This window comes from Diadema setosum, chromosome 8, assembly GCF_964275005.1.
Source record: "Diadema setosum chromosome 8, eeDiaSeto1, whole genome shotgun sequence".
Lineage (NCBI taxonomy): Eukaryota > Metazoa > Echinodermata > Echinoidea > Diadematoida > Diadematidae > Diadema > Diadema setosum.
This window is the reverse complement of record NC_092692.1, coordinates 21,213,858-21,232,759: the sequence shown is the minus strand read 5'-3', so window position 1 is coordinate 21,232,759 and position 18,902 is coordinate 21,213,858. Positions and strand designations below refer to the sequence as shown.

At 38.3% G+C, this 18,902-nt stretch overlaps 1 protein-coding gene across 1 annotated transcript; it reads right to left on the bottom strand.

Annotated features, from left to right (window-relative positions):
- Positions 1-298: 298 nt before the first annotated feature.
- Positions 299-9,796, bottom strand: LOC140231880 (uncharacterized). Its single transcript, XM_072312032.1, has 11 exons — positions 9,425-9,796; positions 8,468-8,608; positions 7,857-7,953; positions 7,185-7,334; positions 6,658-6,789; positions 5,704-5,826; positions 4,983-5,183; positions 3,395-3,557; positions 2,309-2,448; positions 1,435-1,772; positions 299-794 (listed from the first exon to the last, which is right to left on the bottom strand). The coding sequence occupies exons 1-11, from the start codon at positions 9,584-9,586 to the stop codon at positions 564-566; spliced, it is 1,878 nt and encodes a 625-aa protein (XP_072168133.1). The 5' UTR covers positions 9,587-9,796; the 3' UTR covers positions 299-563.
- Positions 9,797-18,902: the final 9,106 nt, after the last annotated feature.

The window sequence follows — 18,902 nt, the reverse complement described above, 5'->3', positions numbered from 1 at the left end:
GTCTGATTTTGTACCAGATATAACCAGTACATGTATTTTCATTTGTGGAGAACATATTGCTTGTGTACTGGTGAATATGAGCCGTAGGCCTACTTTTGATGCTTTGGATAACTTCCAAAGATTAAGAAAAGACAAATACAAGCGATGTATGTATGATTATTTACTGAAAGTATACACACATATACGTAAGAACACTTGGGGAAATACACTGTATTAAGCATCATGCACAATATCAATATAATTATCATCAAACAAGTCACAAAAGCAGCGATTGCCCATGGACAAATACAGGGTTCGTTTTTCAAGATTGACATGGTTTATTGATTTTTACCCACCTCCGTGATTAATAACTAGTTATTTATTATATTGTCAAAAATGAGCAGGAGGAGTCATTCGAGAAACCTTCGAGATTTTGATCATGCGAGAGTTTCATTTGTTCTTTACACTCTTCTTTTTTTCGTCTTTTTTGTTTGTTTTGCCATTTATGTCCACGCTAGAAATCACATGAAGATGTGAAATTATTATGTACAGGATTGAAAAGAAAAGGTGTCACGCCTTCCTCTTTATGCTACAAGATGCTTCATTTGTTCACACTTTGACCGGAATGAATTGACCATTTCTTGGTCGGCGGGATCCAGGGCATTGGGAAGCCCACGCATCTTCATGTCTTCGGTGAAGACGGAGTTCCTGCGGACGGTCTCCGCCCGGCTGTGGCGTCTCACCCCGGCCTTGTGGGCCAACTTGGAGCCCACGGTGTGGTGCAAGTCGTGAAGTTCGTGTTCCCGCTTCTTTTCCTTTGATGAAGACACACAAACATAATATAAAAACCACATGAATGTAGGACAGATCTGGAAGTATACAGTTCACATGATGTTACAAGAATGCCGACATAGTCACATAACTCACAAAAAGACAGCTTCTTCGTCCGGATTAATCTGGGGAAAGCTTACGTCGTATGAGACAGTTACCTCTCTATACAAAGTGCCTGTTTTACAGTAGTCATTTTTTTTTTTTTTTTTATCTATTGAAACCATATAGTGGTTTTGAAGGCTTGCGGGACAAATTTATAGAAACCATCGTTGTTTTCAAAGGATTTTCGGGACAATGTCCTGTTTTGCCGCAGAAAGATCGTCGTACCTGTAGTTTAACTCAAGTCTAGTTACCACCGGAGAAGTATGTTGCAATGTTCAATGTGGTAATGGCTGCTGTTGTGAAATTGATAAAAAAATAAATGCTGTATACAATATATTCTTCCTTGCATCAGCGGACAAGCTTAAAATTTGCTCGTCTGGGAAAAAACACTTTTGTTTCAAGATGCGTGGTTCAATGACGTGAGATTTTATCTAAATCACGAATAACGTCACTAAAGCCGAATTATTTCTGCCGTGTTTAACCTCTTTATAAAGGAGCCTTCAAATAATTCGGAAACCGTACCTCACGTCGGTTTGTTAAGGAAGTCAAATCAGCGGATGAAAGATTAACCATCGATCCTCCTGAGTGAAGTTTGCCTCCATGGAGCGCAATCGAACCGCGTCGCAGAGAAGGCGCGAGCGCGGATTGCGTTGTCATCTTCAGCAGACTTTCTTTGCGTGACGGCGTGAAATCGGCGCGGCTCTCCGTGGCCTGTGGCTGCCAGCACGGCTTGCGAGGTGCGAGACTGGCGCGGCGGGGAGCGGCGACGCTTGCACGCCGCTGAGCCGGCTTCGCTGGAGACGTTGCGACGGCGGTTGGTGCGGGATGGTGTGACTGCAAGTGATTATGATGTGTATTGACTGTCATATCGCCAGAGAAAGCGGGAGAGAGAGATAGAGAGAGATAGAGAGAAGGAAGGGGAGAGAAACAACGAAAGAAAATCATAAGGTAGAATTCTTGTAATTGCGAAACTATAAAATGGTTGATAGGTTAGTATAAACCTAGCTACAGTTTACTCAGTTTATGTCTATCCATTTTTGTTTAGGGACCTGCTATATTTCTCCAATTGATTTCCAAACGTGTCACATGTCACATGCATATTGCCTATAGTATACCATTGAATTTTATCACATTCCGTATATTCACCAAGCTTTAAATGCGTTACTCTTTCATTCCTTTCTATTTCATTGTTTTTGAGTAAAGAAAAAAGCGAAAGATAGTTGCGACATAATAAGGCAAACTGGAATCTCTTGCAGACAGATATATTCATAGCAACCGAATATTTTCCTTCTCAGCTTTCCTGAGTAATGGGAGGAGTTACCCTCTATAATCGGTCAATATTCCCTTGAATGTAGATACCTGAAACGGGTTTTCACCACTATCATCATGCACTCACGATTTGCTCGACTCAGCTGGACACTGATTCGCCGAGAGGCGGGGCCCTTTAGTCCGATGGTGTCGTGTGCGAAATGGTGCGGACCGTGGCCTATGGTGGCGTCCAGGCCCTTGTGTGTGCTCATCGGACTTTCGCCAAACCTGTGACGTCACGAAAGAAACAAAAAGTGAAAGATGATTAGTCAGCTTCTTGACTCGAAGAGAATAGAGTAGAGATCAGAGTATAAGTAGAACGAAGATTGTTGAATATTTTGATTATCGCAAGAAAAACGAAAATTGTTAAAGATCGTGATCGCAGTTTATTGGTTTTAGAATTGACGTGATGGCAGAAAGTGGGATAGAACCAAGAGACAGTATGAGTGACAGACGAGTGTTTATGTGCATGATTGTTGATAACCAACATATATTTATAAAACGACAAGTAATATGCTTGATTTAAGTCACATGTAAAGATTCTGGGTATCATTGATTATAGTGTAAACAATATGCCATGTGAGTTTCTTTTCTTGAATGAATAAATCAAGTCCTGACCTTGTTACAAGAAAATCGATTGTTCACCACACGTAATCGTATTCCATTCGAGTTATTTGACTGGTTTTGATCCTAACAGCAAACGTCACATAATGTCACCATCATAATTATCAAACCTTACTTATTGCCACTCGAGCTCTAAGTTTAAATCTATCTTTATATTTAGTCTTTTTCACCTCATATTTTGAATACATCTATAGCTCTCTACTCATTTAAATGTCCATCTCTCAATATTTCCATGGTCTTATGCATGAGTATCATAGCAATATCCATCTGTCTTTCTAGCATTAAAAGTATATATGGGTTTTTGTTTGTTTTGTTTGTTTTGTTTCACTTCGCTTTGTTTTGTTTGTTTTTTACCTTTGTGTCTCTCAATCTATGACTATGGCTTTCCAGTTTGACTCGTAAATTACATCCAACCATCTGCTCCTTCATCTATTTCTGTCACTCTTATCTTTTCTGCTTTTGTCCATTATCTCCGTCTATTGTATCAAATTCGCATGCATATCCATCATGCATTTTCCAACGTGTATCGAACAAAGCCATGCATCCTTACGCATGTCGAATAGCCACAGCCTTCAGCACACCCGACACGACGGTCATGTCGTCTTTGTCCTTCTTCCCCGCCGTACGTTGTGATTCTGAGAACCCGTGCTCGACATCGGTGTCGAAGGCCACCGATGGTCTGTGACCCTCGCTGCTTGACCGCAAGGCCGAGTCTAGGAGAAGGACATGATCAAGATCGAACTGAATCGATAATATTCTTAAAGAACAAGTTCACCTTCATAGACAGTGGGTTGAGTGAATGCAGCAATATTAGTAGAACACATCAGTGAGAGTTTGAGGAAAATCAGACAATCCGTTCAAAAGTTATGACTTTTTGAAGTTTCTGCTCAGTCACAGCTGGATGAAAAGACTAAGTAAGCTTGTGATGTCACATTAGTACAACGATTATAAAGAAAGAATAAAGAAAATTCAACGTATTTCCATTTTTCTCGCATAACAAAAGAACACTCGACTTCTCTCTTTCAGAAGGCAGGGGGAATAATATTACCCTTAACATACGTCAGTAGCAAGTCGAAGAAATGTGTACTTTATTCAAAAAGTAAAGTTTTGTGAAATTCTCTTTTTATTTTCCTTATATAGTTGTACGCATGTGACATCATACACTGTAGTAGTCTTCTCATCCAGCAGTGACTTCGCACATACACGTACTTAAAATATTCATAACTTTTGAACGGATTGTCCGATTTTCCTCAAACTTTCACTGATGTGTTCTGCTAATACTGCTGCATTCTCTCAATCCTAATGTATATGAAGGTGGACTTGTCCTTTAAACCTTTAGCTTTAATGTGTGCTTTGACTGTTGATTGACACAGAAAACTCTTGTAGCATTCCTGTATACACTGTCCAGTCTCCGACACAGAAAGGATAGTATGACACGGTTTTGCAGAATGGGTCCTCACTGCATTCGCAAATAACAATATTTAACCTTGCTGCTCTCAGTTTAAGCAACCGTTAAAAAAAAAAAAGGTCGATCGTAGCAAAGTTTAATAGCCTGGTGGATGTATATTATGCTTTCAACTAGTGGGTCTCGGGTTCGAGCGGCTATTATACTCGATGAAGTATTGATAAATATTTTTGGGACTAGGAATAGACTGACCAACGGCAACACGCTAGTCCTGGGAACGAATGCATGTTTGTTTATATTCGTTCATATATCTCTACATTAATTAATTCATACACGAATTCATGTGTTCTTAAAGCAGATTCGGATTCTTCAGTTTCTTTTTAAAATACTTTTCATGGGAATTCCGCAGAAAGAAATGAGTGTAGTGTTAATTTCTGAAAGGGTGGTTGATTAAAAACGTTGGCTACTGAAAACAAATTCGATGGCAGACGAGACTTTTTTAAAGAACGTATTCATTTCATTTGAATTACCTCCCTAAAAAACGACTGGAGAAATCTCAGAGAATAAGCGTCGTGGATTACCTAATTTGTGAAGATATCTATGATACCGCCTACTAAAACGCCATGTAGCAATACGTAGGCAACATCTAATTATACAGAGCCCTGTTGCCGTACACAAGCGTCGCACGGCGTCTGGTCGGCTATGCAATTATCCAGAGTGGATGTGAACGTACCGAGGGAGGCATTGGATGGTGGAGCAGAGCGCGTCTCGCATTTTGTCTTCGTCGATCCCGACATCGTCGGTGGAACCGATGTCGTCAATGAGTGCAGGGTCACGGTCGGCCGTGAAAGCCAGTCCAGTTTGGCGAGGTCACACAGCGTGACCCTTTTTGCGGGGTCAGGGGTCAGCAAGGCATGGACAAAGGCACGCCCATCTGGGAGGGAGAAAGAAAAGAGAGGGTGGTTTCGATTTTGATTTGTCAGTGGTGGTTTTTTTTTTCCTCCTCCTCCTCCTCCTTCTTCTTCTTCTTCTTCTTCCTCCTCCTCCTCCACCTCTTCTTCTTCTTCTTTTCCTGTTCCGTACAACATGAACAGCTGACTTATTATTTTATTAGAACATTTTACATGATTAAACAACGTTGAATTTTAAAGTTGGAGGAGGCGAGATTTGAAAAAACATAATACAAAGATGAGTCATTACTTTTGCTGTCAATTTAAAATTGGCAGCTTGTAGCCTATGTTTTGTTGACGTCTTTTCAACACCGCAGAAGGGCTGCGTAAACAGAATTGTTTCTGGAAGTGTTGATTTAAACGTGAAGTAGTGAATGATACTTCAAAGTAACAAAGCAAACAAAGAAACGTGCGTAAAGCTTCATTAAAAAAAAACAACAACAACAACAAAACTGTACTCCGCGCTTGCAGGTCGTTCGTTGAAATTTGGGTGATGTCACGGACCTTGGGAGACGGTCTTTGGAAAGCAGAGTTTCTCCTGGGGGTTGTAGATGGAGTCGAGCATGATGTCGAGACTGTCTTCGTGGTACGGCAGTCGTCCACTCAGCATGGCGTACAGCGTCACTCCTGGACACAGTTCAAAAATACTTTTTTATGCATGTTTTTTTTTTCTAATCTGCAAAATGTAATGTAATTATCGATGATTTTGAAGAATCAACTAGCTCGTAATTACGCATGTTGATCGTTTTATCTAGCGATTTACAGCATATTTTACATTGACTGAGACAAGTAAACAGATGTGACGCATGACAAAGTATTGAAAAGAAAAAGAAAACATCTTGTCCGCGACAATTTCAAGACTTCGCTCAATGACCTATACTTCATAAGAAGGGCATTACTTGTAAAAATACCAATTTTCTTCAGCTGGGCTGCGTAATGGCCTTGTAAGCTTTATCATTGACTGAATAGATCATCAAAAAGATTTATTGTTGCTATTGCCTAAGCTTTCAGAAAATACAGTAATTTTGTCGTATGGAAGCCCCCATTTAGGACTAGAGGATAATCCATAAGGTGACGCTAAGATGTCTTACTCGTTTACCTCCTTTTCAAACTCACTGATATACTGCACCGTATATTGTCAGTTACATTGCTGTTTACCCCCGATGGCGGACATTGAAATGGGGGAACATACCAAAACATTTCCTACAAATAAATATACAAGCAAACGAACAAACAGATGGTACAGGCCTAGGTTCTTACGATGTAAACACATCATGCTCGTGCTTCTACACAGTAGAAGCATATTTTCTCGTGTATATGTATCATGTCATACACTGATACATGAATATTTCGCATATACTTGTATGTTTGTTTGCTTGTTTGTTTGTTTTTTTTTTTTCGTTTATTTGTTTGTTTGTTTGTTTGTTTTTTACTGAGTTTAGACACTTTAGTTCTTACCCATACTCCAAATGTCGGTCGGTTTGCCGTCGTAGGGGTCTCCTTCCAAGATCTCTGGCGCCACATATCCCATCGACCCACACGCTTCCGTCAGTTTCTTTCCAGGTGAACACGTAGTGGCCAGGCCGAAATCTGATGACAGGGTGTTAAAGTATCGAGAGGAAACGTTCGCAAATATGCATATAATAGTATACTGGCCTGTCTCTTGTCACTATATTCAGCTTTGAGCAATATGCTCTTAATCATAGGTCAAACCTAATAATGACTGTCTCATTATGTTGGTGTTGATGATCAGTGTGTATTAAGTTTCTCATACTTGAGCGTTCGGTCGCCACGTATTTCAATTTTTGGGGTGTATTTGTCAGTCAGAACTGTATGCCTTTTTTCATGTGCCTACGTGATTCAGTGATTGTAGACGTGGTAGACAATAATGCGTTGCTGGAGAAAGATGTAACATTTGAATCAAGAAGATTATACAGTACATGTGCATGTTATAATGTAATAGTTGAAAAACTGCTGGTACACACCGCAGAGTTTGAGCCTGAAGTCTGCGTCGAGCAGAAGGTTGCTGCACTTTATGTCACGGTGGACGATGTCGAGTTCGTGGAGGTAGGTGACGGCTGACTTCAACTGATGGAACAGATGTCGAGCCTCGGGCTCCGACAGATGACCATGCTCTTCGAAAGAAACAGAGAACAAAAAAAAAAATGCAATTATGTTTATGTAACGGATATACGAGGCGTCATTGGTATCCAAATTTTTCTCTCGGTCAATTCCCTTCCTTGCCACCGCCCCCCCCCCCCCCCCCCATTCCTCTCTGCATTTATAGCTCAATCAATAAGAAATTCTTCGTGCAATTTGTTCTCTTTTATTTTGAATCAGTTTCTTTTCCAAGGTTTACAAATCATCAATACCATTGATACATTGTCATTATGAGGTAATATTTATTTCACTGTTTCGTCACCTTTTTTTTAAAAATCACAGTTCCGTCATTGTGACAAATAACAATATGCTTTGTTATACACCCTAACCCTACTCATTTCATCCATGTGCACCACCACAGCTTCCCTTCACAGAAAGTTGGCAGAGTCATTGCTTCATGGTTTTGTTCTCGTTGTTTTTTGTTTGTATATTAGCGTACTGCATGCCACAGGTGAGCATTTAATGAGTTCTGGATAAGACACCGAGGGCATGTATACCTTGCTTGTTGATGTATGTGAGTAGATCTCCGTTCGGCATAAAGTCCATTAGGAAATAGCCTTTGCGATTGGTCAGCAGTACCTCGTGAATTCCCAGCTGTGAGATATGGAGAAAATTCCTTCATGTATAACATTGATACGATTTTCGCGTTGATTCAAAGTGCAATCTGCAAAACGAGCAAATATAATGCAACATACTGCGTATTGCGATGCAGTCAATGCTACAGAGTAAAAAACGACACGATGCGATATGAAATAGTGAACTACGTACTGAGCAGCAGCTGTAAGTCGTGGTACAATGTGCTTCGCCGTTTCGGACGAGGAACTATAGGAGAAGTAATCATTAATCTTTTTATCAAAACTCGCTTAGCTGCATTGCGTGACAAGAACATTTCCTTGGAATCTGGGCGAGATTTAAGAAGCCGCTTTCTTCCCTGCTCGTTCTGAAAAAGGCTCCTAGGTGGATTTTGAGAAGTCGTCTTCACGTTTTCTCGTTCTGAAGAAGGCGCCTGAAAAGTGAACTTTAATAGAAGCATTTCACGCTTCAGAGAGACGCATCATGATGATCTTGCAATTTGGGTGAGTGGATGGGAGTTGGAGTTTGAACTTACGACGTGTTCGTGGCAGAGCTTCTTGAGGATTATGATTTCCCGCGGAAAGAAAACTTTCCGGACAAAGTCTGGCGCCCCCAACTTGCAGAAAATCTTCAGCGCGTAGTGGCGGTTGCGCTTCCGACTGAACACCTTCTTAACCTGGTGGAAAGATCCATAAGCGAATGGAAATAAAGACATTAGACTGGATTCTTCAGAAATTTATGACAGCCAGAATCACGTGTTCACAAATTTTCTCCCCGATGTAATAGTTTGGCTGAGATTGTTTGAAAAGGACTAAAAAGAATTTGTGTCTGACTTGCTGAAGTTAGATGATGATTGTTGAGATGCCATTTAATTGACAACACAGTTACGATTGAAAGATGACGGACACTAATGCCCGACTCGTTTCCAGCACTTTAATCAGTCTCTGTGAATGTTGTCGATTACTACAGTGTATTTTGCTTTGCTCTTTTGTTTTTAGTCAGTTTTGTTGTCGCGACGGTCGTGAAGTACAACATTAAAGTCGACGGAGCTTTTCTTTCGCGAGTTGGTTTGTGTATGCGTGTGTGTGTTGAGCATGCGTCCAGTATTTTTTTTTTTGTCCGTGTATGTTGTTTTTGTAGTCGATCAAATACATAGGATTACTTCCTTGAGGTGGTGTAATATGCCATCCAATAATATCTATTGATAGATTTGCATAATGCTGCTTGTTTTTTTTTTTTTTTTGGTTTTTTTTTTTGTAATCTACTAGGGATTTAGATATTATAGTCCTTCAAAAAATGATCACACGTTGGATGTTTAGTCGAAAGCAGTAACAAAAGGGAAGAACTTTCTTTGATATTTTCTTTGCATGAGTTAGCATGTGTACCGCTGAATATTGAAAGATCAATCGAAGTCCTTTTTATACATTAATGATGTTATCGAAAAACATCGCAGAAAATAAAATGTTAATTGCCAGTTTATATCCCACCCTACCTTGAAAAAATGACCTGCTCCAAGAACCTCTCCCTCCTCAAGATCAAGGCCCAGTGTGTCGAGCGGCGACGTGTGTTTATCCGGCAGATACACGTCCCCCTTCCGCACTAACTTGGTGCTTTCGTCCGTGTAAAGGACTTGTTCACCGTCCTTTGAAGCCATTGTAAAATTAATGTTTGGGAGGATCGTGTTTAGACTCAGCAAGAATCAGCAGGAGATACATTTGTTTTTTTCTGAATGCATTCATTTTCCGAAGCTCACCACAATTTGAATGAAATTTAGTATTGCGTTGAATTGGCTTAATATGTTTAAGCCATGATCTGTTGATTATGTCTTTGTCAGTCTGTGATTTTCTCACCTTCTGCAGTTGTAAATTGTAGCAATGGGCGACAGTGCCCAGTAACCAACCAGCGAGTAGGGTTTGTGTAGGCGCACGTTCATTCAGACGTCATAGTGGTATGTGCACTTTTCAACCCAACCGCGCACTGGTATCCTTACATAAAGGGCTTTGCACTTTTTGTCTCATGACGTCATAGTGGTATGCGCACTATTCGACAGCAAGACGTCTTTGCGTATACCACTATGACGTCATTAGACAGTAAAGTCTGCGGCATTATTTGTCTTCTTGTGTATGAAGTTTGAAGTTGCATCATCCTTTTTTTTTCATGCACCAGTTCCCCGATGTTCCGTAAGCATTCTGACGTTTTTTTCTGTTTTTTAAATCATAATTCTTAGCCCGTTAGTTTCTCCTCGTTGTTCTGTCACATTCCAATTAATTTATCAATTCATTCATTCACTCATTCACTATGCATGCCGAGTAAATGCACCTCTTCCTTTTCACTTATAATAGAACTCCACATTGGTGACAGCTTTCCACTGCCAAGAAACTGTCTGGTGTCCAACATCTCAAAACTGGAATACCTTTTCTGTTTTAATGATGAAGAACTGGGCAAACATCAGTCTTTCATCAAAGACATTACATTGCTGGATTAATTCTAAAAATGTGATTGGTGTAAAATTTCCCCAGTTCTGAAGCTGGAAGAGTTGTAATCTTTTTCTCATGTGATAATAAACGTATTATCCCACACACAAACACATACACACAAACAAACAAACAAACAAACTCACACAAGAAGTCTGAATCTCATTTGCAGACCCTGAAAGGTCTTGTGATACTAATCTTTAATAATCACCAACGTACTATGCATTTGTTCTTGCAGAACACCTTAGATAGAGCACTATATTCACAATGAACTCTTCACTTTAATTATGACAATAAAGCAACATTTGCAAAAATATAATCCTGATGACTTTCAACCCCACGCTTTTAAGCACATTACACGTCTACATGACACATGCTCTGACTGAATGAGCTCCAATGCTACCCTTACAGCATACTGGTACAATATTCCTTTCTCGAAGAGTACTTGATCTAGCTATGATTTTATGCCACTAAGGGTAAATGCATTAACACGTACTAAAAGTTTCCTCTTACAAGGCCAGCATAAGCAAAACTTTGCTATCGCTCTAAATCTGATGAGGGCAAAATGGAAATACATATATTGCTATTTTCAGTCTCCTGCGATTATATTGCACATAACAAGAGTAGAATTTCTTCTCTCACTCAACATCTTGCATTATTAAAACTAAGCTGCAACAGGAGACGATGAAGCAACATGCTCAAATACATTGCTCATATTTTCAGCTGTTCTGAAGTAACAGTTTGTTTTCAGGCAACATCCAATCTTCACATGCTTTCCACATTTCTAAGATGCACACGATAACAACGCATCATTAAAAAATATATATATCTGTGTCATTTTGGTTACAATGAGAGAAAAAGTAATATTCTTGAAAATTCCCCTCACTTCAAGCCCATTTCTATTGTGGGCACAACTTACAATTAACAATTTGGTAGTACATCTGATTACCTCCTTTAAATTTCTTAGTCTAACTACAACACTTTTTGACACTCCAAATGTTCACTTAAACTCTTGAACGCAAATCTACCCAAAAATTGAGGGATAGATGTGCTGACATCATTTCTACATGCTCTGTCAAATATTTTTTACCCTCAAAATACTGCACAGCAAACCATAGTTCTGATTCAGTCTGAGCAGAATGAATTTCTCATTGTTATCATTATCAGTACTATCAGGTCTATATATATATTTCTTTTTTTCCTTTTTTTTTGGGGGGGGGGTTTGGGGTTGGGGTATTGTATGATTATCATCTTGTAGAGTTTTTTTTTTTCAGACTTTGCTGTATGGTGCTTGGTATGGGTATCTCAAAGATTATGCTTTTCTGGAGATAAATATCAGTGGTAATATCATTTTCTGCTAGAAAAATATCACTGCCAGTGATAGTGAGCCAGACAGGGCCTACTGTGAATTATAGATAAATACTTTAGCGCTGGAGGACAGTTATTGTTTGGCAGCAGGGGAGGCTGTGCACTACAAATAAAGAAAAAAAAATAGTTGTAGATGTTTGAGTTCATCACTATCAAATACTTACAACCCTGCAACTATGGACCAACAGTTTAATGCAACTTTAGGCTTTCTAAAGGCTTGCTTTCATCAGAAACAAGATGCAGAATTAAAATGGCTTCTTTTGACATTAATATACACTACCTACTGCAGTTTTTGTCAGCACAGCTTTCCCAATACACATATGTATACATAAGCCTCTTGAATCAATTGTCAAAGCTACTTCATACACTTTAACACACTGACATACATTTCTCCAAGATTACTTACAAATATACAAACTATTTTTGGTAACGCTAGGACTTTAGCTGTATAAAAATATGGGTCAGTTCCTTTTCTTTTGCTCCTGCTCTCCAAATACACACTTACACAAAAAGGTAATGCTGTCATTGTTTTTTTACCTTTCAAAATAATCATAAACATTGTGCAATATTTGATATTGCTTTGATCTCAAGCTCAGTATAAATGTGCTGTATTACAATCTGCTTGTAATCACTGCAAGACTTTTGCAGAACATTCAATTATGGAGTACATATTGGCATATCATCACAAAAAAAGAGAAAAAAGTATAACCACAGTATTTGGCTCCGCGATGCCCATAAAAAAATTTGGTCAGAACGCTTCCACATTGCTTCGATGTTCACATTTTATGCAGGCATTAGAAAAGTAACCCTTTTCACATCTGAAAATCATACTGCAAGTTCTGTGTGACTATAGCATCATTGATACTGTTTGGCCGACATCATTTTCATAGAGCTCTGGCATTCTTTGCTGGTCCATACAGCCAGTCACTCACACCAAATGCCATACTCCATTATTTACAACAAAGTCAGACCAGTTTCTCTGAAATTTTGCCTTTCTCAATTAGACTTCATCAAGCAATACAGGTGACTGTATTGAAATGTTCACTTCTCACTGCAATGCCTTGGATCAATTTGATCTCCACTTGAACCTTAACCTGAGAAACCTAAACTAGAAATGTTGCTTTGGCGACTGGTATGCCTCCGCCATAATGCATGATTTTCCCAATAGGTCTAGATAGTACATGTGGACAATGTGTGATTACATTTTCACAAAATTGGCAAAATATTGAAATGACAAGTTTGTCACAAATGTGTTGAATGTTCACCTTCCTTGACCTAGGATTTGGATGAATTAATTGGATGAATAGGAGAGCATGTATCTAGGGATTTAAGGACTTTAACTTGACTTTGACCCATTCATACAATTAGGCATTGAGTAATTTTCAAGGTACAGGTGTGGAGAAAAAGTGCAATTTCTGAATTGAATAGTAAATTGTTACCATTTTCATCTGGCCCTTGACCATAAAATTCATAAGATAATCACTTTCAGGTAGAACATGCATAATATGTACTAAGTTTCAAGATAACTTGAGCCACTTCGAGATATGGAGGAAAAAGTTAGTTCAGCACTTTCACTTGATCTTTGACCTTTTGACCTTTGAGGCAAAAAAAGAAGAAAAAAAAAAACTTTCCAGAGAATTTCTATTAGGTTACACATGCATACACCAAGTGTAAAAAAATAATAACCCTGCTGGCATTGCATAAATATGAGGAAAATAGTAAAATTTTGAAGTGTTGCACTTGACCTTTGACCCCTGACATTTGACCCCATGAACCCTACATTCTCTAGATAATCACTTCCAGTCAGTACATGTATATACTATGTTCCATGAAGATACCTTGAACAATTTTCCAAGGCACAGAGAAAAAAAAAAAGTTTTGATATTTTTACTTGATCTTTTGACCTTTGACCTTTGACCTCATGACCCAAACTTTCACCAGAGAATCTTAATTGGGTAATACATGTATACACTAAGTTTCAAGAAAATATCCTCAGGCATTCAATAGATATGGCAAAAATAGTGAAATTTCATGTATTTGACCCTGACCTTTTGACCTTTGACCTTTGACCTCATGACACAAACTTTCACCAGAGAATCTTAATTGGGTAATACATGTATACACTAAGTTTCAAGAAAATATCTTCAGGCATTCAATAGATATGGTGGAAATAGTGAAATATTATGTATTTGACCTTGACCTTTTGACCTTTGACCTTGAGCATGTGCACCCAAAAGTTGATAGGCACAACTTCACCCCCTAATACACATACATGCCAAGTTTCATTAGGATACCTCAACAGGTTTTGATAGTTACCTTGTCCACAAAATTCATTACGGACGGACGTACGGACGGACGGACGGACAACCCAAAAACATAATGCCTCCGGCACCACTTCGTGGCGGAGGCATAAAAATCCTTCCCAAGAATCAAGTGAAGAGGGCACACAAAGGAGAGCTACCACATTTACAGGTTCAACAAAATATTTAGACAAGGCATATATTATTGATAATGACATCATGATGATATAATAATAATGACATCATGGTGATATATAGAAACTTTCTCACTCAATATATGAGCTGTGACACCATTACATGGTTCAATCTGAAAGCACACAGCTGAATCCTATGCAACAAATCATATCTTAATGAACTTCCAAATCTGGCCATTGTCAAGAACTGAATATAATGACTGTTGGTTTGTTTGGTTTTCTTACTAATCAGGATGCCATTGTAAGAAGCAAAACAGTACATGCTCATGACTTGCCATGTGGTTGACGCAACCAATGATACATTTCCTTGGATCAGTCAACTAATTCTGATGAAGTGTTGAACTCTATAATATAATAAGGTTCCATGGAACATGAAATGATAGATGCCATTTTGTTTTACTGTGTGCCAACCTGCACTCCATTAATCTCCATCAGTTGATGATCAAAGTGTGATTCCTTGGATCAGTCAACTAATTCTGATGAAGTGTTGAACTCTATAATATAATAAGGTTCCATGGAACATGAAATGATAGATGCCATTTTGTTTTACTGTGTGCCAACCTGCACTCCATTAATCTCCATCAGATGATGATCAAAGTGTGATTCCTTGGATCAGTCAACTAATTCTGATGAAGTGTTGAACTCTATAATATAATAAGGTTCCATGGAACATGAAATGATAGATGCCATTTTGTTTTACTGTGTGCCAACCTGCACTCCATTAATCTCCATCAGTTGATGATCAAAGTGTGATTCCTTGGATCAGTCAACTAATTCTGATGAAGTGTTGAACTCTATAATATAATAAGGTTCCATGGAACATGAAATGATAGATGCCATTTTGTTTTACTGTGTGCCAACCTGCACTCCATTAATCTCCATCAATTGATAATCAAAGTGTGATTCCTTGGATCAGTCAACTAATTCTGATGAAGTGTTGAACTCTATAATATAATAAGGTTCCATGGAACATGAAATGATAGATGCCATTTTGTTTTACTGTGTGCCAACCTGCACTCCATTAATCTCCATCAATTGATAATCAAAGTGTGATTCCTTGGATCAGTCAACTAATTCTGATGAAGTGTTGAACTCTATATTATAATTAGGTTCCATGGAACATGAAATGATAGATGCCACTTTTTTTTTTACTGTGTGCCAACCTGCACTCCATTAATCCCCATCAATTGATGATCAAAGTGTGACACAAAATAGCCATGTGAACTCATTTAAAAACAATCAAGCAATCATGCCATGCTGACAAAGATTCATGCTATTGATCATGACACTGTCTCATATTTCACGGACATGCTTTGAAATGCCTATCTAATAATAACATATTAGAACTTGAATACTTCACTACAGTTTCACAAACATCTGTGGGAAACTTTGTATACCCTTTTGAATATGACACGACATAAAAGAAAGCTTGCCAAGATTGGGAAGCTTTCTTTTTAAAATTTTCTTTTTAACTTTTTTTTTTGGTATTCTTTTTAAAACAAACTACTGCCACCACGCAAATAGCATTCAACATTACAAAATAACTAAATAATTATTTCATGCACCATTACAATGTATTACAGACTCTCATAGGATAGGTTATCACCAACTTAACGGAATCTTTTGTTGTGATAATAAACACCTATTCTCATTTGGCACTACACCACACATCATACACAGTGTACAGTCCAAGATACAAAATGACCATGCAGTAGAATGAGTAAACTTGGTTTACTCGGGGGGGGGGGGGATGCATTCTTCACAATGACTCCAAAGAACATGATGTTTGTGACAGACTGAGAGAAAATGCAACATTATTCCTTGTCCGTTAAGGAACCTGCTCATTTTGCCTTTCCTGAGCAACAATTGTCTAATTCCAGTTCTATGCAGTTCCATTCTGAATTTAAGTCACAAGCTACATTTTTCTATTGTCACTCTAATATTTCAGATAACCTTCTGTGCAATCTGCAACACATTTTTCCTTTTACTTTTAATATATACCACAAGCCCAATAATCTAAAGACTTTGACCTGAACAATTGACCCCTGATTTCAGCACTAGAGTGTGCAAGGACCAAGTTTAATTGAATACTGTAATTTTATTGAGCATTTTTTAATTGCAATGCTTGCAAAATATAATTCTAGATGCCAACTTTTGTCTTTTCCCTCTACAAATTTATCCTAAAATCTACACCAGTGACTTGTATTATCAGACATTGGAAGAAGTGAAATCATTGTGGACTTCTGTCCGTACTGTAAAGGCTTTTCAAAATCTGACTTTCCAGATATTGACAAAGTGAGGTACCTTACTATGACTTTTTGTGATACACTTGATTTGACTTTTCATCCATTTTTCTCAACATTATTGCTTGAAATGAGAAAAATTGACCCTGTGATTGGAATGACCAAAATATCCACTCAGCTCATCTCTGCACGGTCACATACATATACCAACCTACTCAACATTTCACAATACTTTGGGTCCTTCTAAAGCTATAATTGTAACAAGGTATGAGGGCATAAATGGACGGACAAACAATGTGAAAACATTATGCCCCTGGCAACAACAAAGTCATCCTGATAGAAGGACAATATTCCTTTTGAGACAGACACATGACACACTTTGTTAGCTTGTACCACAATCTATTTCCATTGGCATTCAGATCAATGGGATTCTAGATCACAGCTTAGTTTTAACCCTAACTAGGCCGGGCTTTTATCAAATTAATATCCTATGTATTCTATCGTTTTATGAATTTCTTCTGTATTTCTTTGTTTTTTGATCTTTTGTTTTTTTCATTTTTTCCACAAAATTCATTACAGAAACTATTTTAAGCATAATTACGCTAAAATTAATTGATTTTAGCCATTGAAAGTGAAAATAATAATATCTTTTTGAATAAGGAGAGAAAACTCTATTTGCATAGACTTTGTACACAAAATCATGTTTCGGAGCCATTTTCAGTCTGACAAGCATGTATAAAAGGTCGTGCCGCGTCGTAACAGTATGGCTGATTTTTGCGAAAGTGGTGTCATAACATGTGCGAGACTTGGGAAGCAAAAAACTTCGCACGGCAAAATGGTCGTGGAAAATGTCGAGGGGGGTTGATTCAACCCCCCCCCCCCCCCACCCCCACCCCCGGCCTTTTTAGGGTTAAACTAAACATGAGATGAAACAAAATTCAAAGTACTCACTATCCTACCACAGTACAGTGTAGTCTTGTTATTTAAAGCGGTCTAGACTAGACTCAGACTAGACCGTCGGACCAGTGCCAGTGTGAAGTGTTGGTATAGTTTTTCTCACAAGTTTTCAGTCTAGAAATGCTTTCTATGTGAAGGTATGGAGTATACATTACATGGATGTGAATTATCAACAGATACATAAAGTGTAATCAAAGATGAATTAAACTGAGCAATAAATGAAATAATACTGTTTTTGTTTTTTGTTTTTTTGAAAAAATGGACACACAAACTGTTAACACATTTATCTTATTGAGAATGGAATTCATTGCTCAGTTGTACATCACATTTAATCACTACATTGTATAGATATGCCACACTGAAAGAAATTAAAAAGAATTGGCCACTAGGTGAGCTTGTTGCAGTTTTCTTGTTTTTCTTCAAATAAGAAAGTGATAAAGGTGCATACTTTCCCATAATCTACAGTCTTTCATTTCTCCATAATTCCTATGCTCTCTATCTCACATATGTTTTTCAAAGACAGACACAGACACAGACACACAAAAATATAAAAATGCCACAACTATACATAAATAAACAATGCAAACAATATCTGGATGCCTACAAGAAATATTTCTTACAATGACCAAAAAGAGAGGAGGAAACAATTTGAGTGTCTAGTCAAATATTTTTGATATCTTGAAAAAGAAAAAAGAACTACTGGATTAGGATACAAAATACACAAACACACACACACAAACACACACATACATACACACACTTAAACCGCACTGATACTTGCAGAACATGAGTGTGATTGTGGCGGCGTTGTCCCTGCTAAATGTGATGACTACTGGATTAGGATACAAATACACAAACACACACACATACATACACACACTTAAACCGCACTGATACTTGCAGAACATTAGCGTGATTGTGGCGTTGTCCCTGCTAAATATGATGAAAGGATCTTTTCAGCACAAGCTTGATTATCATTTCTTGAAATGACACAAGGTGATAGCATTAAAACGTGCAATAGTAAACCCCTACTCTCTCTCACCATCATCTACTATATGGACAATATATATTCAGAAACTTGATTTACATGCAACTGATGTTACCATGGCAACAAGCCCAAAGACTGTTTGGTGATAGGTAGAAAAATGCACAAATGGAGATGGCCTACTGCCCTACAGCCTACATGATGTGATTTTTTCCCAAAAAAAAGAGCACTCTTTATGGTCAAGTACACATGAGGGTCTCACATGTAGGCTCTACAAAGAATATCCCATTTCCTCTGCATCACTTGGAGTATGAAAATTACAGTCTTATATACAGAGAAAGAGACATGCTAATTTACATGACATAATTTTCTCTCACACCATGCACTATGGTTGACAGGAAGTAGGTGCTTCCCCTATCTCTCATGTTGTTGCTATCTGTGCGGCTGTG

Bases quoted from the DNA above. Each gene is read 5' to 3' on its own strand.
- LOC140231880 (XM_072312032.1), bottom strand. From the start codon at position 9,586: ATGGCTTCAAAGGACGGTGAACAAGTCCTTTACACGGACGAAAGCACC. The intron at 8,609-9,424 runs GTAGGGTGGGAT...TCTTTCCACCAG, and splicing joins GAGCAGGTCATTTTTTCAAG to GTTAAGAAGGTGTTCAGTCG. The intron at 3,558-4,982 runs GTACGTTCACAT...TCCTTCTCCTAG, and splicing joins ACCATCCAATGCCTCCCTCG to ACTCGGCCTTGCGGTCAAGC.